The sequence below is a fragment of the Rhinatrema bivittatum genome, chromosome 3, assembly GCF_901001135.1.
Source record: "Rhinatrema bivittatum chromosome 3, aRhiBiv1.1, whole genome shotgun sequence".
Taxonomy (NCBI): Eukaryota; Metazoa; Chordata; class Amphibia; order Gymnophiona; family Rhinatrematidae; genus Rhinatrema; species Rhinatrema bivittatum.
Genome location: NC_042617.1, coordinates 19,020,979 through 19,043,763, shown reverse-complemented (window position 1 = coordinate 19,043,763; position 22,785 = coordinate 19,020,979). Strand labels below are relative to the sequence as shown.

At 44.4% G+C, this 22,785-nt stretch overlaps 1 protein-coding gene across 1 annotated transcript in view; it reads left to right on the top strand.

The window, feature by feature from the left end:
• The first annotated feature begins 701 nt into the window (after window positions 1-701).
• Window positions 702-22,785, top strand: part of MOCS1 (molybdenum cofactor synthesis 1) — a 103,202-nt gene continuing 81,118 nt past the window's right edge. The window contains 1 exon segment of the mRNA XM_029592933.1: window positions 702-973. Within this exon segment, the coding sequence (XP_029448793.1) occupies window positions 863-973 (111 nt within the window). The 5' untranslated portion in view covers window positions 702-862.

The window sequence follows — 22,785 nt, the reverse complement described above, 5'->3', positions numbered from 1 at the left end:
TAGTCCTGACGAAGGACAGGTTTATTTTTTATTTTATTTATTTATTTGTGTTTTTCTATACCGGCATTCACGGAAGTTCGTATCATGTCGGTTTACATAAAACAAGGGGTGAGCAATACATTATAACGTACATAGCTAAAACGTAAGAGTATACATTACAAAAGTATAACAAGTGCATAGAAGAAAAAGTTACAATAAAACAGGGGTTATTCTAACTGGGATTAGAGTTAGAGGAGAGATAAAAAGTTTAACAAGAAGTAAAACCTTGTAGTGATTGGTTGGTATTGTCTGTTTCAGTTTAATAGAAGATGCTCAGTGTTGCTGCATTTGATGGAAGTTTACTCTGCGCGTCCAAGTGTTCGGAATTTTGACAGTTGCAACCCTATCCCTGACACGTAGAAAATAAACTAGTAACTAAGCACATCCTATGCATTGCAATAAAAGGTTGCCAATTGTTCCTGCTGCTTTCGTAACTTTAATGTTAGCAGTTGAACTTTGTAACCGAGAACTCGGTTACATTTTAATTTCTGTGAAACTAATAGTACACTAATTTGCATAGAATTAAATGTTATTCCAGTCCTCTTCTTTTTGCAGTAAAAAAAAAAAAAAAGACCGCACCATATAAACTCCACACAGAAGTTAAGTTGCGGTCGCCGTAGAACGCCCAGAATTTGCAGAGGTCTCAGCCCCGTCTCGCGGGCTGCCGTCGCCCCTGGGAGAAACTACACCTCCCGAAGCGCCGCGCGGCGGCCGAGCCGCTTCCGGCGTCGCAGGGAGGAGGGCAGGCCCCGCCCTCCTGCCTGGCTCGCGGGAGCCGCGCGCCGTGCTGCGGAGTAGGTCGGCGAGAGCTGCCGGCAGGGTCATGGCGGCGCGGGGAATCCGCGGCTGCGCGCCCCTCTGGGGGCCCCTGCGGGCCGGGCGCTTTCCGCGGGGCAGGAGGAGCTGCGTCACCGAGGCGCCGCGGCTCGGCCAGGTGAGGAAGGGTCGTGGCTCAGCCCCCCGCGAGCGGGGCTTGCCTCTTGCTGTGAAACACCGGGATGTTGTGTTTGGTGTCCTGTGCACCCCCCGATTTCCAGGTCATGGGTGGGTGTGGGGTGCATATGGGGAGGGGGGCTTACATCCAGGCATAGGTCAGGCATGCATGTGTGCGAGACCCCCAAACTAAGCTCTTTCGGTCTAGGCGGATCCAGAGCTGACTTTAGGGATAGGAACCTGCCGTGGGTGCCGAAAACGGACTCCCGTGTGCTGATGTCGGGGGTAACATCTCCTTCCCCTGGTCCTCAGTTTAATGGGCCCGTAATGTTAAATGGGTGCAGTTGCTTGTTCTTGTACTCCCGCGCCAGGACCGTGCTGGCCCCCGATGAAGGGAGCCCCGCTCTCTAAACTTAGGCTCCCGACTATCGCGTGACGTGAGCCCAACTTAAAAAAAAAAAGGGTTCGCCCGTATGTCTGCATATTCCGCTGGACGCTTGGAAACCAGATCCGGCCAGTGCACAAGGCCATGGACCCCCCAGCTGACCGCCGGCTTTCCCCACAATTGATTGCGTGATAACTGCGTGCGCCTCACTTGGCTGGCGTTGCAGGAGCCTGGAGCTGGGGTTTTGCGGTTTGGGGGAGGATGTAAGGTGACCCTGAATGGCCTTTCTCGGATGCCTCGGTCTCACGCTTCTCGCCTTCCCTCTTTCCTTGGGACTGGGGTTGGGATCATGGTTCCACTTAAGTCCAGGGAATAAGCACAAGGAGTGACAGTGGATTGGCAGGAAAACCGCAAATTAAGAACTAAAGCTGCTAATTGTGGGAGAGGTGTAGATTTTTCAGGTTTTACCTGATTGTTGAGATGGCAGCAGGCCAAGCTCTGTGAGAGAGGATTTAAAGAGACGGCCCACAAGAAAAACTTGATAAGGTCTGCTGGATCGCTTTTTGGTGCCTAGTCAGTTTTATCAGCCTTTTCATTTCAAACTTAAAAAAAAAAAAGTCTGTAATTTTGTTTGTCTACTCTCCTCTTAAGTATTTTACTTGTGGTTAAACAACGCTTGTTGTCACACTTTTTTTTTTTTGACTGGCCATTCTCTTCTGAACTCTTCTAAAAGTTGTCTTACTGTCGATTGGGAGGAGACACTTGCTGACCCTTCTTCATGGCAGATGGGTATTTCTTCCTCTGCTCTCGTCCTGCCACCTTGCTCTTTGCCCCAGACGCTGCAGCAGCAACAATCTTCGATCTTCTGCAAGTGTCTGAAAAGACAAGTGCACGATTGTGTTGCAGTCCAGGACTTGCTTCTGCTGGGTTCATGGCAGATTTCTTTTCATCCTTCCGGTTCTCGGCGTATTTCCTGCCATTGCTCTTGGACTCTGCTTCCTTCATCTTCTCTCTTCTGCCCTACTTGTATCCCCTGAAAACTGAAATGACTGCCATCCTGCGGTGCACTTGTTCTCTGAAGCTTTAATATCCTTTGGTACTCACACGGGGCTGAACGTTCATCATTGGTAAAACAAAAAAAACAAACATCCCTTAACTATGCAACTAGAAATGTTTCCATGCAATAATCAAAATCTCCAAACGAATAATAATGTAAACAATTTCAAGCTGATTGTAGTATATCTTGTGAGGAAAAGGTGACTCAGTTCCACATTTCATATAGAAGCTGTTTCAGGGCAAGAGAAAACTATGCACCCAAATTAATCTTGAGGCAAACTACTGTCTGTCACAACTTTAAGCAAATAGTGTATAGCTGACACCTCCAGGCATGCGCACAAGGCTGGATTTGAGAGTTTTGCACCTATAGGTAGGTTGGGACACTGGAGGGGGGTTCCCTGTCCCCCATCATCCTGGAAGTCCCAGAGTGCCGCAGCAGTGGATTGCTGGAGCAGGCTTCTCCTTGGCATAGTTGCAGTCCTATGTGGCCTGGGTATTTAGGGCACCCTGGGCAATTCCCTATGTCGCCTATATCTAAATCCAGGCCTGAATGCCAAAATAGTGGCCAATCAGGCGCGCTGAGGATCCTATGTCTCAGCTGCAAAGCCAGGTTAAATTTATTTCAGATGATGCACTGGTCTCAGGATATTTGACATCTAAAGAATGTGTATTTGTTTTGACAAAGTTGCTCCTCCTATTATAATTTTTATATTTTACTGAAAATCCATAAATGTCTTACAAACCAATGAGGTCGACCGATTGTGCCTTCGGTAGTCATTATTAGAACCACTCTCACAGGAAGTAGATGTGGTTGTTGTTTTGTTTTTTTGTTTTTTTGCATCATGTATTTTTGATTTGAGTCATTTTATGAATTTATTGGAAAAAGTTAATGGGAATGTCCTTATTGTCCGTGCTAGACCAGTCCAGACAAGTGTGTTATGTCGTCAGGCCAGCAGGTGGAGGCAGAGACAAAAGCTCAAAGCTGACTTTGTCTGATGCTGCCCTTAGCGCCTCGTTATATGTCTCTGCCTCAGCAGCTGTGCAGACGTCATGGACTGGTGGCGCAGCTATGCGTAGGTCCGTCCCGGGAAGGAAGCTCCTTCAGTTGAGCATTTTTTATTTCGTTGCCATTCTTTTTCTGGTTTGTTTTATATTTTTATTTAATTTCTGTTAGCATTTAAACCCTAATACATACATATGAATGAATGCATAAGAAATCAATTTTACATGCAAACATTTAAAAAAAAAATATATATATATATATACAGACCGCATATTACTTGACGAGTCCACATTGTAAAATGGGGGAACAAATGCAACAAGGCAAAACAAAGTTAAAGTGTATGCAGCCTAGCTAAAACTTAATTACTAGAAGTCCCAACCCACAACACGAACCATCCAGAGAAAAGAAAAATCATTAACCTGTGCTCTTATCTGAAAGGTTTCCAAATGAAACATCAGCAAAACCGATCTTGCTCCCTTGATAACAAACAATGCATTTACCTGTAAACTTAAAAAAAAAACCTAAAAAGAAGCCCCCAGTACAAGTGCTGAGGCAAGCGGGGAACATCAGGAAAACTTTATCCCTTCTGACTGCAGAAGAAAATTTCTTCATACAGTAATTATTGAAACACCAAGATCTTATCCTTTTCAGAACAAAAGGAGCCCAGCAAAGTGGCCCTTGTGGGAATATCATTGAAAGCTATCAGTAGTGAGAGAGCGTCTTCCACTCCATTCCATTCCCTCTGTCTCTCGCCCTCCTTCCCACTCACTTCCTTCCCTCTCTGTCAGGCTCCCTCCGTGCTCCCTCACTTTCTTCTTGGTCACTAATCTCCCTTCCCAGCTCCTCTTCTCAGTCTCTCACACACCCTCTCCATCTCCCATTCACTCCCTTCTCTCCACTCTGTCACACACACCACTCTTGCCCCCTTCCCTTCCCTATCTAACACGTGACTCGCCTTCCTGCTGGCTGGAAGCCTGCCAGGAGATCAACTTTGGGCCCAATCTTGCTGGTGGGAAGTGGGAAGCACGTCATGCCATGGGGCCTGTTCCCGCTGACGAGGGGAGAGAACCTCGCCGGTGAGCCATGCTGTGATGCCGGTCATCGCATGCTGGCGGTGGGGGGTGGGAACCCCGCCAGCGTGCCATTCACATCGTGTAGGCGGCATGTAATGTACATTTTAAATAGATGGGGATGGGCCGTGGTTTGCCCAGCCCTGCTGTAGGCCAGCTTACCCTCCCGACTCTGGTCTGGGAGGGATTTGAGTATTTGTCAAGGAGTGAGATAATTCGGGTGAGATCTATGAATGCTGCCAATTGTTCTTTAAATCCTTTAAGCCACCGTAAAAACCTTGGCAGATAGCAATGTCTCTTTAGCTTGTATTGTTAATCATTTTGCTTAAATGTGTGTTTGACCCCTACTGAAGAAACTTCAACTATATAAATGTATTCTTGGTAACCACTAACCAATTTCTGTGATTTCCTTTTTAGTTAAGGTTATTCAGGCATCGTTTTTTAATCAACTCTAGGGTTTTTTTTGATACTCATGGCATTCTTGATACCTTCCAGTTTGGATTTCATCCAAAGTACAGCTTGGTGTTTTCTGTCCTGGTCTCGACACTGATTTCGTTCTTGTTCTTCTGGACGTGCCGGCTGCATTTCACGCCCTCACTCATGATGTTTTGTCGGCTTGCTTGGCTGAGGTTGGTATTGCTGGGGCAGGGCTTGCTTGGCTGAGGTTGGTATTGCTGGGGCAGGGCTTGCTTGGCTGAGGTTGGTATTGCTGGGGCAGGGCAGTCGATCACAGCAGGTGCAGTTGATCACAGCAGGTGCAGTATATTAACCCCCCAGATTTCCGTGTGGTACCTTCTTTCCACTGGTGTTCCCCAGGGATTCTCGCGCTCTGCCATCCTATTTAGTATCTGCTTTATCCCAATTTTTGTAGACTTTTGGCTGGCCTTGGGCTACCCTGCAGGATATATATGCTGATGACGTCCAGTTTTTAATAATACCACTCTCGGGGCTGATCTCTGTTTTCAGACTATTTAAGCACATCTAGCCAGCAACAGACTAACCCTAAATATGGGAAAAACTGAGATTATCAGACCTGGCAGAGTGTCAGCCGTACCTTTTCCTAATAGCGTACTATTTGAGGGAGTTGCCGTTCATATTGTGAGGGCAGTTTGCAGTCTCGGCGTTATTTTTGATCAGAAGCTGTGCTTGAAATCCCAGGTGAAATCTGTGCTATGGACCATGCTTTAGAAATTGAAACCATTTCTTGATGTGAACAACTTTTGAACGGTGCTACCGTCTCTGGTCCTAATCGGCGTGCTATTTACCTAGCCTTCCCATCATCGACTCTGCATGCTCTACAGCTTATCCAAAATCCAGCAGCCCGTGTCCTACCGATTCTGTTGTGATCATATTGCACCCATTCTTGCTGCATTGCATTCGTCAGTGGAAGTAATATTTAAAATGTTAACTTCAATCCACAGAGCACTGAATAACAAGGCTCCGCAGTGTGTGTGTGTTCACTCAAAATGCATAGGCCACAGAGGAACCTTCCTTCAGTTGGTCAGTGCTTGCTAGATGAGATTCAGCACATCGATTCCTGTGAAAAGATGTTTGCAGTAGCAGGACCAATGTTATGGAACAGTTTGCAGTTTCCATGAGAAGGGAGCCTTGTTTTAAGAGGAGCTTGGTCTGGATCCACTCCCACATACGGTTCAAGCTCCTCTTTCTCACCTACAAGTGCTTTCACTCTGCAGCTCCTCACTATCTTGTCTCTCTCTATACCCCTCCTCGTGCACTCCGCTCATTGGACAATTTAATTCTGTCTCCTGCCAATTCCCGACTCCGCGCTTTCCACCAATTGCTCCCAGGGAAGCTGGGAGTGCGAAAGTGTTTCCTGAGACACCTGACAGAAAGACCTCCACTCCCGCAGGGCCCAGGGACATCCCCTTCCTCTTTCCACAGTGGGGCAGCCTTCGGAGAAGGTTTTGGAGGGTGGGGGGATTGGGAGGAGTTTGATCCCATGGCTGGGGAGGATTTTTCTCAGAATGTTTGTCCTGCTCCTACACAAGGCCTATTGGTCCAGGCGAAGAGTGAAGGGGATGCTGCAGTGCCCCTCAAGGTTCAAGATGGGCCCTGGAGGGGGGGCTCTGGAGTCTTGCTGCATTATCTGGGACTGGCTCAGTCTTCAGGTGCGATGGAACGTGAATGCCAAGGACTTTTCAGATCTGGAGGATCCGTTTGAGGATGGTAGAGACCCAGGGGATGATCCGGGAGACAACCCAGGTGTTGTCCTAGGAATGGGCGAGCCAGGTGGTGATCCAGGGTAGAATAATGATGCGGCCAATCCAGAGGAGATTCCAGTATCTGAAGGGGATGAACTGAGGGTCGTTCAGTTATTTCAGGAGGAATTGAGGCCCCTCATTCACCATGTCTTGGATGAGCTGGGTATCAAGGTCACTCGAGGATTCAGACACTGAGTGTGTGGATCCAGTTCTGGATGGCCTACAGGGTCAGCCAAAGACCTTTCCATTGCCCAAGAAGATCAGGAAGCTAGTAGATCAGGAGTGGGATACTCCAGAAGCCAGCTTGAAGGTCAGCAGGGCAATAGCAAAATTGTATTTTCCGATGGAGGAGACCTTGGAGTGGCTGAGGCTGCCCAAGGTGGATGCAGTGGTTTTGGCCGTCTTAAAGAACGCCACTATCCCTGTGGCGGGGCTGGCTGCCCTAAAGGATGGGCAGGATGACAGGTTGGAGATTTGGTTGAAGAGGCTTTTCGAGGTGTTGGCCTTGAGCTTCCATGAGACGATTTGTGGTAGCCTGATGCAGCGGGCCTGTTTACACTGGGTACAGAAGGCACAGGAGAAGGATAATTCACTAGAACATTCTAAGCAGGTGGCTCAGCTGGAAACTGGGATGGGCTATGTGGTGGATGCACTATATGACTTAGTCCGGATGTTGGCTTTTCCATTCTTCGGTCAAAGCGGTAGGAGGGAGATTGTCCTGCTTTTACGAGGCGAGGACCAGGATCACGTTGGACCATTGGGTTTTAGAGGTGATAAGAGATGGTTAGTTACAGCCTTAGAATTTTCTTGTCCAATATGGGATGCTTTCATGGTGTCCATTGTATATCCCAATTCAAGCGAAAGGTGATATGGGACACTTTACTTTGCTTGCAAGGGCTGGATGCTATTGTGCAAGTTCCTGCTCCGGAAAGGGGACAAGGAAGATATTTGATTGATTTTTGAGGTTCCCAAGAAAGAGCATATGTTCTGATCCATCTTGGCTCTCCAGAAGGTCAACCTGGCACTGTGGGTGCTATGTTTGTGGATGGAGACGCTGCGGATGGTCATTGCAGTTGTTCGGAAAGGAGAATTTCTGGCAGCCCTGGATCTGATAGAAGCCTATCTTTAAATCCCTATTCGGCCAGAGCACTAGAGGTTTTTGGTCCTGGGATAGCATTTTCAGTTTCGGGCCATTCCCTTCGGGTTGGACACAGCACCACGAATGTTCATAAAGGTGATGATAGCATTAAGGAGGGAAGGGATTCTGGTCCACCCTTATCTGGACAACTTGCTCAGTTGAACAAAGTCCGAAGGGGAATGTTGTCAGGTGGTGCGCCGAGTGATGGAGGTGTTACAGTTGCTTGGATGGATGATAAATTTGGCCAAGAGACATCTTGTGCCAATCCAGTTGTTGGACTATCTGGGGAGGCGGTTCGATACCCGGGGGGGGGGGGGGGGGGGGGGGGGGCAGGAGTTTTCTCACTTTGGAGAGACTTGCAAACATTCGGGGTCAGGGCATTTCTTGAGGCTGCCAGTTCCCAAGGCCTGGGATTATTTACAGGTGCTGGGTTCTATGGCATCTACGCTAGGTTTGATGCCATGGGCGTTTGCCCACCTGCAGCCTCTCCAGCGAGCGCTGCTGTCCCGTTGGAGTCCATTGTCTGAGGAGTGTTAGTGGCCTTTACCGTGGCAGGAGAATCCAGATCCATTCTCTCATGGTAGTTGTCTCGCCACAATTTGGAGAAGGGGGTGGATCTGGAGGCTCTGGGTAGTGGTTAGGGGACAGTCTGCCTTAGACAGATGGCTCAAGGTTGATGGTCGCCTACGGAAGCAGCCTGGTCCATCAATCATTTGGAAATGAGAACAGTTTGCAGAGCATTGATGATTTTCCTCACTCAGGTCTGGGGACGTATGATGATTTTTCTCGGACAATGCAAAGATGATGGAGTATATCAATCGGCAGGATGACACAAAGAGTCTCGCTATAGCATGGGAGGCCCAGGAGCTTTTTGTCTGGGCAAAGTGGTGTTTGGAAGGGATAGCAGCTTCACATGTGACTGGTGTGGACAATGTGCAAGCAGACTATCTCAACAGGCTTCAACTAGATCTAGGGGAATGGGTGTTGCCTATGGAGGACTTCAATCTGATTCGGGTTTGCTGGGGAAGCCCCCAGCTGGATCTGATGTCGCGGCGCAATACCAAGATGCTACGTTTCTTGGTCGCAGAAGAGAGGTAAGAGTGGAGGGCATAGTCGTTCTAGTTCTCCCATGGCCAACAGGGAACCTGCTGTACATGTTTCCTCTGTGGCCGTTAATATGTTGAGACGTATCGAGAAATATCCGGGTCAGGTAGTATTCATGGCGCCAGAGTGGCTACATCTTCTGTGCTTCACAGTTCTCATTCATTTCGCAGTAATCAGGCCCCTTAGATTGGCTTATCTTCTGGGTCTGTTAAAACAAGGGCCTATCTTCTCGGATCGGGCGGATCGCGTTTGTTTCACAGCTTGCCTTTTGAGCGGCAACTTTAAGATTAAAAGATTACTCAAAGGTGGTCATTGCCATTTTTCTTCAGACCAGGACACCATCCACATCTATGGCTTATGTCTGGGTGTGGAGGGTCTTTGAGTGTTGGTGTTTAGAGGGAAGTCTAGAGATCCCTTGTATTATGGTCTTTTACAACAGGGCTTGCAGAATCCCCACAGGACTATTCATTGCAGTAAAAGGAAGGAAAAGCCAGAGATCAGTTATAGTCTGTGGCACTGCAAAAGGGAACAAGTTGGACAGACTCTGTGGATCCTTATTTTCCATCACAGTTTGTGTTTCTAACTGTGCTGGGTAAGGCTCAAAGAACAGGTTGGGAAGCATTGGCCTTGCCTGAGGTAATGGTGCGGTTAAGTGTGTCAAATGCAAGGCTCAGCAGTTCTCACTCCCTGTGTGATGTAACCACAAACCCACTGCTCCTTTCTTGGGGCAGGTGAGGGGGTGCAACTCTCCATGGGCTCCGCAGAAAGGTTTGCAAGCTAAATCTCTCCTCTCCTTCCCTTTTATACCACCTGGTGGTGCACCTTCTAGTCCAGGTCGTACCCTGGGGCCTATCCTTCAGAATCAGTCAGCAGAGGTGTAAGGCAAACCGTGGCCACTGCTTCTCGTCGTATGGGAGCCCGAGGACACCTGGCATGCAACGAGCCAGTTTCCAGACTGTAGGTTTCCCCTTATTTAATGAGCCTCAGCCGTGGCGCTAAACTAACAAAAGCAGAAAACCTGCGGGCTCTGCAGTTCATTCTTACCCATCCTGCATTCAAGGAGTTTAGAGGCCGATGTTCAGAAAGTCCTAACCCTGCTACCTTATCTGGCGAAATGGGGAAGGTGTTTTGGGGAGGGGGGGTTGGTGGTGAGCAGCCCAGCAGGGACAGTTGTTAACGTGTTGGGTGGGGTATGGGATTCAGGCCACAGACTCACACTTCACTTTTTTTTTTTCACACGCTGTGCCTCTTTTATAAAGGCAACTTCTGTTTCAGGAATGCCTGTCTTCCAGGGACCTCTGTGCTTTGTGCATTGCTCAAACAGGGATGCTACCCTTTCCTGTGCTAAGAGCTAGCTTTCGCTCTTTCTTGACATCATGAGATAAGAAGAAGGGGAAATTGATGTGCGAGAGTTAGTGAAAAGCTTCCCTTTTAAGTCTGCAGAAAGCAGGTTTGCATTGTCCAATCCCTAAGACTTGTAAGCATTTCTTGACCCGGGATGAAATTCTATTGCGGTGCTGCTGAAATCGGTCCTTTTGGATCCCCTACCCAGATGGGTTTTCAGGATATTGCCAATTAATATGCAAGAGAGAGAGATTTACAAAGAGTGGCAGTGCGTGCAAATGTATTTCATACATATTCATGAGAGAGATCCTGGAAACCTGACTTGAGGGGCTAGGAAACGAGGACCAGTTTGAGCATCACAATTATAATGCACAAGGATGGGGGGGGGGGGGGGGTCCTGAAGCCAAGCTTTGGTGGTTTGGGGTGCAGTTTAGGGAGCCTGGCAGCATTGTTATTGCCACTTAACTGAGGTCAAGGGACGGACCCAGATCTGGGAACTGTAGGGTGGAGAAACAGGTAAGGTGATGTACTGCTGCTGTAGGGGTCACTTAATTTCTGCAATGTACAAAGCTCAGGGTGTGGCTCGGAAGGTGAAAATGCATATGGTATTAATTAGATTGTTCCAGATTAGTGAGAGCGTCTTCACCTTATCCTATCCTGATAAGGTTATAAGTGTGGGTGGGGAGGCAAAGCTTGCTCTGCTGTTGTGCCATGCTGCCAGGATAGAAGCAGCATCCACTGTATTGGATGAAAGTCGGAGTGCTGCAAGCTGTCCTGCTCCTGAAGCTGCTGTCCACTGCCACAGATCTGGATCATCACCGCTTTACACGTGCATTGTCTGGACTGTTAGACGACTCTGAATTGTGCTCAGTGACTGTGTACTATACGCATATCCTGATGGCTGAAGCACGGGTTTAACAAATGAATTTAGCCTTCACCCAGTGGCATGAGCCTAATTTGCCAGTGAGAATAATGGCAGGGCATTTGGGCCTGTAAGGTGTTTTGTCCAGTCTGGTGGGCACTTCAGCCGGCTGGGCAATCATTTTTCTTTTAAAAAAAAAAAAAAAAATCAGTGCTGAAGTTCTTAGCAGCCTTTCTGTACTGAACTGTTGTCACAGTCATGGTCACCTTTTAAGCTGCATGGACTTTGTTCAGTGGCAAAGTTGCATTATTATTTAATTTGTATTTTCCTGCTTGGATAAACTTTTAACACCTTCTTTCCGGCTTTGCCTCACTTCAGAGAAAAGATGGCATTCTTTTTTTTTTTTTTTTTTTTTAATAATTGCCAGTTTTTCTAGAAGAGTCAATAACAATACTTTAACATGCTTACGGTGTTTCAGTACAACAAAAGACCTCCGGTTTTAGTTTAGAGAGAGACCGAGACCCTTCACTACCCTCCCCACCCCCCCCCTGCCTGCATCAGGTTGTGCAAATATATGAAATTTACACGGTCAGTAATGAAGAACAGCCAGTTATCCCGTACTCGGAGTCATGAAAAAGGAAAGAGCAATCAGACAGTGAGAAATGAGAAGGAGCTCGCTTCAAACATAATTGTAAGTAGGAGTTTGAAAATATAAACAGAATAAGTAGAGAGTTGGCTTAGTCGAAGGGCACTAGATTGAGAGGGAATAATCCCTATCACAGCCTTCATGTACCTATTCTCTCCTGCATTAGTGGTCTCCAGCCCTTCCTATAGACATCAGATCGCTGGGATAGTTGCCATTCGGTGATAGAATTTGTATCCTCTGCAGTACAACCTGTAAGGAAGGAGCCTCACAGCTCTTCCAGCGCATGGCCCCCTCGCACCTGGCAGCCAAAAAAACCTGCTGGCAGAACCGCAATTGAAAAGCATCCAAACTAGGTAGAGGGACATTAAGTGATATTAAACCTGCATCTTTTAGGTCCTTGACAGAAAGCTTTTTTTTTTCCAGCCAATGTACCACCTGGTCCCAGTAACGAGAGATTGGTGAAGAAAGCCACCAGATGTGTGGAAGGAGGATTCCCTCTAATCCACAATTCCTCCAGCATAATTTGCTGGTGGATGGGTACATACGACGCAATCTCTATGGAGTAAGATACCAGCGGAAGAGCATTTTATAGCATTGTTCTTGCAATTGTGCTGATATAGAACACCTACTAGTGAATCATTTGGTCCCACACCCCTGGTTCCAGCCTGAAGCCCAAATCAAGTTCCCAGGCTTGTCTACAGGCAGGTTTAGCCTTGGATAAGCCCATTAAGAGAGAGTATATTTCTGTAATTAAACCACGAGTTTTGTTTGATTTTTGTGCATGCATGTTCAAATAAAGTTTTCCCCGGGGCCAGGGATGGGCTAATCTCTTTCAACATCAGGAAATGTCGAAGCTGGGCATAGGCTAAGAAATCAACCTTCTCTAGTGCATGAGCTCCCGCCAGTGCTTCCATGGACACGAGGGATCCCCCCTGCAACAGATGTTCAAAACAAAATATACCCTTCTTCATCCAAGCCTGAAAAGTAGGAGTTTGAAGCCCTGCCTGGAAGCTCTTATTGTGAAAGAGGTGTGAGGAATAAAAGTATGTCCATGTACCAATCAATTGCTGTTTCCATCTAGCCCAAATACGAAGGGTGATGAGGAATGCAAAGGGGATCCTGGAGTATGACCGCCAGGTATGTCTAGGTTGCCAGAACATACCTTTGATTGGCTCATGGCCTACAATATATTGTTACAAATGTACCCATTGCTTAACAAAATTAATTTGTGGAGATCCAGAATTGCTCTCAGTTGGGCTGCAGCATAATATCAAACTAAATTTGGTACGTCCAGGCCTCCTCACATTCTGGGTTGGTACATGTACCATCTGGCAACCTGTGAGGGGCGTCTATTCCAAATAAAATAAAAAAACTTTCTTCTGCCACAGCTTAAGAATGGTAGCAGGGATAAAAACTGGTAGCGTTATGAATAGATATAAAAATCGAGAAGAATACTCATCTTAGTGGTTGTGATGCACCCAAGCCATGTAAAGTGCTCTCTGTCCTAGCGGTTTATATCAGCGTCAAGTTTTTTCACCAATGGTGTATAATTTAGGTGAAACAAATCATGATTATGTGGTCCAATTTGAATCCCTAAATACTTAATAGATTTTCCAACCCATTTAAAAGGGAAGCTTGCTCTGAGTTGGCTCACCTCACCATCTGCTACTGTGATATTCAAAATTTCTGATTTATCAAAATTCACACGCAACCCAGAGACTCTGCTAAAGTGTTGTAATTCGGCAGAGACTTCTAAGAGGGAAGACAAGAGTTTAGCTATTGTAAATAAGATATCATCTGAAAAGGGACAGCTTAAAATGATCACCCATTCTTACCCCAGCAATCCCATCTGATGAGCTGATCCTGGAGGCGAATGGTTCAAAAAATAAACCGAAGAGGAGTGGGGAAAGCGGGCACAACTGTCTTGTCCCTCTCCCTACTGAAAAGGCTGGGCCATAGCTATCACTGACCTTTATACTAGCTTGTGGGTTATTATATAATTCCCTAACTCAGGTCATAAAGTAGAGACCAAAACCAATCTTAGTCTGAAAAAGGAAAGGCCAATGGACCATGTCGAATGCCTTCTTGGCATCAAGAGTAACAAAAATGGAATTTTCTCTTTTGCGACCCACCACAGAATATTCGTGACTTTCCTGACATTGCAGCCATTCTTTGAGGGATAACCCCTACTTGATCTAGGTGAACCAAAGTAGTAAGCAACCCATTTAAGCATTTAGCTAAAATATTGGCCCATTGATAAGAGAGAAGGGGTGATATGAACTACATAAAGTGGAGTCCCTACCTGGCTTAGCAATAACCAAGATGCCAGCCATATTTGAGCGCTGAGGTAAAAGAACTCCCTCCTTTAAGTTGTTAAAATAATCAACTAGTGGATCAGTCAATGCTGATGCAAAACGTTTATAATAGGAACCTGAAAAACCATCCCCGGAGCCTTTCCCATTTTAAAAAGATGTATGGCCTGGCTTATTTCTGATGTGGTGATTGGAGCGTCTAAAAATTGACGATGCTTCTCAGATAATGCAGGAAGCATAATATAAGAACATAAGAAAATGCCATACTGGATCAGACCAAGGGTCCATCAAGCCCAGCAATCCTGTTTCCAACAGTGGCCAATCCAGACCATAAGAACCTGGCAAGTACCCAAAAACTAAGTCTATTCCTTGTTACCATTGCTAATGGCAGTGGCTATTCTCTAACTGAACTTAATAGCAGGTAATGGACTTCTCCTCCAAGAACTTATCCAATCCTTTTTTAAACACAGCTATACTAACTGATAATAGAGTGTAATAGTTATCAATGTCAACTCAAGAACTAATTAGAGTTGCCAGTGTAGAGGTCTGTATAAAAAGTAGAGAAGCATTTCCGGATTTCACCTAAAGAAGTTACCATATGGCCCTTTGAGTCTTTAATTTTGGCAATCATATTTTGGGAAGTTATGGTTTTTAATCTACCCGCTAAAAATCTGCTCGCTTTATTCCCCTCAAAATATTGTTGCTTAGTAAGCTCCAAATTATGTGCTATTTGGGCCGAGTTTAAATTATCCAAGTCCTGCCTAGCAGCTTGTAGCTGTCTAAGTATTTTAGGGGAGAAATGGCGCATGTGAAGCTGTGATAAATCAGATATTCTATTAAGCAGAGAATTTTTAGCTTCCTCCTGGATCTTCTTACAATGGGAAGTTTGTGATATTATAATACCCCTCGTAACAGCTTTGGAGCTTTCCCATAGGAGGCTGGGTGAGATGGTGGCAGTGCTATTCAAAGAAAAGTATTCCTTTAATCTGCTTTCTAGAAGTTAGCATATTGAAAAGTTGGCATTCTACTGCTTCACTTTTATGCACTGGTTGGATTCGCTAAAGCAGGATTTTTTTTCAGGGAGTTCGAAACATGGAAGCAAATACACACCATTGAATTCTTTTCTAGTATGGGGCAATTATAAAAGTTAAAAATATTCAACTGCAGGGGTAGGTAACTCTGGTCCTTGAGTGTCACAAGTCGGTCAGGTTTTCAGGGTATTTGCCTACTGCGCACTCTATGCCGCTGCTCCTGTAGCATTCTAGCGTGTGCTCAGCTGGATCCTCCCGTACCACCATCCCCCTATCAATTGGTGAGCCTCGGTGCTCTGCCTAGGCCCTCTTCTCTTTTCTCTGTATACTAATTCCCCTGGTCCTCTGATCTCTGGCTTTCAGTACTTCCTCTACACCAGAAATTTCATCAGGAATTCAGTCTCCAATCTTAGCCTGCTTCTCTGACATTACTGCCACCTTAAATTCAACATGGCTCATACACAACTTATCTTCCCCCTTCAAACCCACTTCTCGTCTTCTCTTTTTTTTCTGTGGCTAAATCACCCTCCCAGTCACCTCAGCCTGTAACCTTGGTCATTTTCAACTCATTTATCTTCTCTACACATATTCAAACTGCTGCTAAAATGTCATTCCTTTCTCTGTAACCACCAAAATCCATGCCTTCTTTTCTGAATACACTACCAGAACCCTTACCCACTCTCTGGTCATCACCCACTTAGACAACTGCAACCTGCTCCTTACAGGTCTCCCAGTAAACATTTCTGTCCACTGCAATCTTTCTAAAATTCAGCTGGGCACTCTATTTTTCGACAAAGTCTCCACATCCATATGACCCCTCTTCTCAAGTCACTAAGTTGGCTTTGTATCCATTTCTTAACAAGACTTTTGTATCCATTTAAAAAAAAAAGTCTTAAGACTTTTTTTAAAAAAAAAAAAGTCTTAACAAGACTTTGTATCCATTTCTTAACAAGACTTTGTATCCATTTCTTAACAAGACTTTTCTTAACATGGTAATTAATAACCACCTCAACAGGGCAATTCATTAACGTTGCAAATGCTGTAACTTAGTTCACACCATTAATTGGCAAATTTGTTCTCTCTGTTTAATTCCTAGCTCCTTTTCACTGCTCCAAGTTGTGTAATTCCCTTGTTTTATTGTAACTGCAACCTTTTGTCAGCACCGGTTAATGTTTATTATTATTATTATTTTATTATTACTTTTTTCCTTCACCTCTTGTTAATTGTAAACCGGCATGATGCGATATTCATCGCGAATGCCGGTATAGAAAAACTTAAACTGCATGTGGAAATTTATTTTATTTATTTTAAGCTGCTCGCTCTCTTACAAGAACCTTCGTTCTGTAGCTCCTCACTCCCTCTCCTCTCATCTTCCCTGCGCCCCTCCTGATGAACTCTGCTCATCGGGCAAGTCACACTCTTATTATACCCTTCTCTACCGCCAGCTCCTGGTGCATCATGCTGTCTGGCCTTATTCACATCCAGTCTAAAAACCCACCTTTTTGAGGCTGCTTTTAGATCTTAACCCCTGATTTATCCGGCTTAAGCTGTATTGATTTTTAACCATTTTCTTAAATGAAATTCCCAAGGTCTTTCTTGCCCGGTTTATTTGTCTTGATTGGATTGAAAGCTCTACTAAGTACGGACTGCCTCGTGTGTTTTGTACAGCACTGCGTTCTTCAAGTAGTCCTATAGAAGTGATTAGTAGTAGTAGAGGGATTGGATGTGCGCTCTGGATCTGAAAGATACTTGCGCTTATTTCCTTACAACATACCCATTGGAATTTCTTCATGCTCATGGTGAAGGGGGTGCACTACCAATACCAGGTGCTTCCTTTGGGTCTCTTGATGGAACAGAGTGTGTTCCCAAAATATCTAGCAGTCATGGCTGCACAGCCTCATTGACAAGAGAGTCTGCGTATTCCCCATTCCTGATCAACTGATGACCGATCCATCTCAAAGAGGAGTCCCTCAGTGCAGCCATCTGGCTCCTCTCAAATCCCTGAGGTTCCTGATCAAGATCTCCAAGTCCAGCTTGGCGCTGTATGAAAATGCTTCAGTTCATAGCATTCTGGATACTCACTGCAAGAGAAGGCTTTTCTTCTTATCGAAAGAGCTGGAGTGTTGATGGGCCTAGCAAGGTTCCATTGAAGATTCGACTTGGTGCATGTATTTCCCAGTGCATCTTTCATTATTTCAAACTTTAACGAGAAGCAGGAGATATCACTGAGGGTGGTATGGGATGCAGGGAAGGCTGTCAGGGTGGTTGTATTTGTATAAATTTTGCTTATATAAAAAAGCTAAAAAGTCTTTATTGCAGGTATGAAAGTTTTAAATTTGGTAAATCAGAATACAAAATATAAATGGATTAGCTGTCAAAGGGCTTATTAAATCTAAATGGGCAAAGCTGAACTCCTTAATTGAGAGCAAAGTGAAGAAAATTCTTAGATCGACTAAGGAACACTGCTCTGATAAGCATAATAAGGCTGAGAAATTGAAAAAAAATTAAGAGGGAGAAGATTTATTTAAAGTATTAATTGGTCTCATAGAGGTGATTACTTCAAGCCCTAAAGGGATCTCTGAAGCCGTTTCAGTATTTTTTTTCCTGTCTTTATTCAGAATTCAGTCCCAGTGATCATTTTCTTAGATCACAAGATGCTCTAAAGTTCTTAGAGGTTACGTGTCAGGAAGTTCTTGATGCTATAAAATAAAGTCCAGGTGAGCGTGAGTTACTTATTATAGACTTATCTCTGGCCTGTCTGTCCCCAAATTGACTGTAATATTTAATAAGGCATTGCGTGATCTGTCCCTTCTAGTATCTGTTGCAGGCTACTGTTTCCGTTATAATAAACGAGACAAATAGTATGGCATGTGGTTCATATTGCCTGTTTTTTGTAGCTTAAGTCAAATCTTATTTTTATTATAATGATGGCAGGAAAAATACAGCACATAATTGTGCCTTTTTACGTACCTTGCTGTCTTCAAATATAGACAGATCATCGAGACTTGTTTCCTTTTATCCATTCATTTTCTTGCTGACTACTTATCCCAAATTCACAACCCCTTCCTATGAGAACCGTCACAAAGCCCACTCCTGTATCCTCCGAATATTGTAAAGAATGTTTGGGGCTTCTTGCTCTGTGAGGTAAAGCTTGGATCTACATCTCCCATACTTCCAATGCCCTTTTCTTCCTGTCTGGCTAATACGTTCATGCGTAGAGAATTGTGTGTCCCATTCCTCCGCTGAGTCACCAGTGGAGCATCGGACGACCACCCACAACTTAGAATAGTGTGTATCGCAGGTAGGAAAACTCTCTCTCTAATCTCTTAAGTCTTAGTTTGTAGCTTAATTATGATAAGATTCTTGCTAAAGGCAAAGCATGTGGAGTACTGGCTTCCTGGTATAATCCGTAGAGATCAAACAGGATTTGTCAAAAGCATCAAAGGCCAGATAATACGATGTGCCTTCGTGGGTTTTTTTTTTTGTTTTTTGGGTTTTTTTTTGTTAGAGTTGGTGCATGCTAAAAATGTTTAACATAAGCTAAATGGTTTTATCACGCTAAAAGAAACAAAAAATAGCAACCCCCAAAACTTTTTTTTTTCCTGCATGCATTTGCAATAGATGGAAAAGAATTTAGCTAAATTGGGGAATTAGGACTCTCTTAATATCTTTTATTTTTTTAAATATTTTAAATGTTACCCACATTATCTACTATTCTAGGCGGGACACAGCATAACATTCACAATAAAACAATTCTCGTTACAATAATGACACACAGAACAGAAAAGCCACCTTAATAGAAGACTTCATTAACAAAATTTCCAGCAGCCAGTCCGGAACTAAGGCTCCACAGCAACGCAAACTTGAACATGAAATTCAGTAATAACAGCTGTATCCACTCTAGTACCTGCTGCCAAAAGGCCTTCGATAGAGTCAAATGCCTGTTCTTAAAACCGATCCTTACAGCAGAGTATGCCACGTCTCGCTCGCAGGGGTGAGTCCAGTCCTGGTCACTTCTGGCACCTCGGGGGAGACGCCCCCTCTGCTCGTTGGAGTTTATGCTGCCGGGGGACCTCTAGAAGAATTCTCTCCTTTCTCTCCTGCTCAGACACTGAGGCTTCAGGGGGTCCTTAGTACAACTCGAGCCAAAAGGAATGCCAGCATCTGCGTTAGAGCCTTTGGAACATAATCTAAAATGTGTTGGAAGTGTTTATAACTAGAATCCGAACGCTTCGGTTCAGATGATGAGCTGCATCTTGTCTCAATCATCCTCACTAAGGAGAGGACGTAGACGAGGTATCCCCTTTCCACTTTAACTTCTGTCATGGTATTAAAGCTGGTTGCTGTTAAAATGAGAGATCCTCGGGTTAGGGGGCTTGGAAGAGGAGGAAGGTCAGGGAAGCATAAAATAGTTGTATTTGTGGATGATATGCTGCTTTGTCTATGGGACCTTTTGTTGTTCCTGGTATTTTCTCTTATGAAGAGTGTGATTGGGTGTGGGACTGTAGAGTAAATCTAGAACAGAATGAGATGTTGCAGCTGAATCTGAACACGGTGGATCATTACAATATCTAGGAGCGACTGTCTCAGGTAATTTAGAGAAATTGTACTCTTGGAACTTTCTTTGTTAGGGAATATTCATCACGATATCACAATTTGGCTGCCCTGTCGTTTATCATGGTTAGGCAAAATCGCCGCAGTTAAAGGGAATAAATTACCATGCATTAATTTCCCCTCAGAGATGTCACCAATTTTTCAAAGAATCGAGGTACGTGCTATCCAGATTTGTTGGATAGAGAGGAAAGCCATTCACCCGAAGAGGAGTAGTTAGTTTGTGTAAGGAAAGCACTGGATTAAGTTGTAACGGGGGAGGGGCTCTTGCTAGAAAAAGTCTTCATAGATTTATCTTTGGGTGAGTAACAAATCTCGAAAGAAATTTGTGTTTTGGAGAATCCACTGATTTTATTAGAGATTATAGTGAGAAGGAGGGGGAGGGGAGAATAAAGGTTAACTTCCCTTTTCTTCTCTGGAACAACCCAGAGTTTCATTTTATTTATTTTTTTTACTTTCCAAAACTTTAATCTTCATGTTCAGGCAGGGATTAGTAGAGAAGGCCGCACCTTGAATACTGTGTGCAATTCTGGTCGCTGCATCTCAAAAAAGATATAATTGCGATGGAGAAGGTACAGAGAAGGGCAACCAAAATGATAAAGGGGATGGAACAGCTCCCCTATGAGGAAAGGCTGAAGAGGTTAGGGCTGTTCAGCTTGGAGAAGAGATGATAGAGGTGTTTAAAATCATGAGAGGTCTAGAACGGGTAGATGTGAGTCGGTTATTTACTCTTTCGGATAATAGAAAGACTAGGGGGCACTCCATGAAGTTAGCATGTGGCACATTTAAAACTAATCGGAGAAAGTTCCTCTTCACTCAACGCACAATAAAGCTCTGGAATTTGTTGCCAGAGGATGTGGTTAGAGCAGTTAGTATAGCTGTGTTTAAAAAAAGGATTGGATGAGTTCTTGGAGGAGAAGTCCATTACCTGCTACCGTATTAATTAAGTTGACATAGAAAATAGCCACTGCCAGGTACTTATAGCTTGGATAGGCCAATTTTGGATCAGGATGCTGGGCCTGATGGACCCTTGGTCTGACCCAGTATGGCATGTTCTTATGTTTCACAAGGGCCAATTTGTCTCCATGCAAAACCTTAAGGATGGATACGGCTTCGGTAATGTGCACGTATTTAAAAGCTACGACTGAAATGGGATTTTTTTTTCCCACAAAAGAGCCCTGCGAGATGGGGCTGCCATAGACAGACAGCGTACAGAATCTGAGCAGGTGCTTGCTTCTGATACGAAGGGATTTCTAAATAAGTATCTCCTATGCTGTAGTGAATGATCATCTGGAGCACTCGCAGTGAAGGTTCATTCACAGGAACAGGGTCCTAGACTTTAGGAAAGCTAACGGGGCAGCATTTCAAGGTGTCATTAGCTGATTGGGAAAGCAGAAGAGCAGTGGGAAAAACCAAAAGGAGATAGAAGGGCAGCGAACCTATTTGTTAGAAAGTAAATAATGAGGCCGCTATGGTTTTCTAAAGAAGCAGCTGAAAAGGTAAGAGAGAAAAGGACAGCGCTCATAAACTATAAGAGGTGCCAGAAAGAGAGAGAGGCGACAACATCTGGAAAAGCTAAGAGAAGCTGGGAGAGTAGTCAGGAATGCAAAAAATTCAAATGGAAGAAAAAAAGCAAATATGGTAAAACAGGACAAGACCTCATCTAAAAAAAACAAACAGTAGTGCAAGAGTGGCATTGTGAGACTCGGAAATAAAGGGGAGGAATATGCAAAGGCTGAGGAGGAAAAAGCAGAATTGCTTAACTAGTATTTCTGTTCAGTGTTCACTGTGGGAGGGCCTGGAGCAGGACCACATGAAACAAACACAAATAAGACTGGAGGTGAAGTAAACCTCAGTCGATTTTCAGAACAGTGTGTTCGTGGGGAGCTAACCAAACATAAAGTACATGTGTATACTAAGAGAGCTCTGCTGCCTGACCTTATCGATGCTGCTTTTGGAGTCGGGAGTAGTTCCGGAGGACTGGAGATGGGCAGATGTGGTTCCTATTCATGAAAATGGAAATAAGAAGAAGGCTGGGAACTACAGGCCACTTAATTTGACCCCTGTAGTGAGCAAATTAATAGAATCGCTGCTAAAACAAAGGATAGTGCAGTTTCTCAAATAAATGGATTGCACGATCCGAGGCAGCAGGGTTTTACTTGTCAGATGAATCTGATCAATTTCTTTGACTCGGTGACCAGAGAGCTGGATCAAGCCGCCAATTTTGTTCTCATATCACCTTAAGTTTTATGTTATTGATAATTATTGTATACTGTATTTTTATTCTTTCTTTGTTGAATTTTCTGTTTTATTATTCTATTTTATTTTATTTCATTTTGTTATAAATTATATTATTGTAAACCACTTTGATCAGTATCAATACTGGTAAAACGGTATATAAATATGCTAAATAAATAAGGGAGAATGCTAGATGTAGTGAACTTGGATTTCAGTAATGCCTTTGACACAGATACACATAGGCAACTTATAAATAACTTAAGCACCCTTAGTAATGGCTCTAGATTGACTGAGTGGGAAGCGACAAGGATTGTAATAAATGGAATTCACTGAAAGGAGGGAGGGTATTACTAGAGGTGTGCTCAGGGGTCGGTCATTGAATCAGTTCTTTTCAACATTTTCGTGAGTGACATTGTAAAAAGGACTGTTGAGAAAGATTTGTCTTTTTGGCTATCGATACCAAAACCTGCAACAGAGTAGACAGCCAGGAAGGTGTGGAAAATGAGGAAGGGATCTAGCAAAGCTCAAGGAATGGTCTGGGGTCTGGCAGCTAAGATTTAATGCTAAACAATGCAGAGCAGATACTTAAGGGAGAGATACAGTATTGGGGGGTGACTGTGTCTGATTTTAAGGTGACCAAGCAGATGGCCAAAGCAACAGCAAAAGTCAGAAAGATGCTTTTATTTATGTATTTATTTAAAATCTTTTCTATACAGTCGTTTAGTACTGCACCATCACAACGGTTTACAGGGAGGCACGTTACTTTACATTTGATTAAATTCTAACTACCA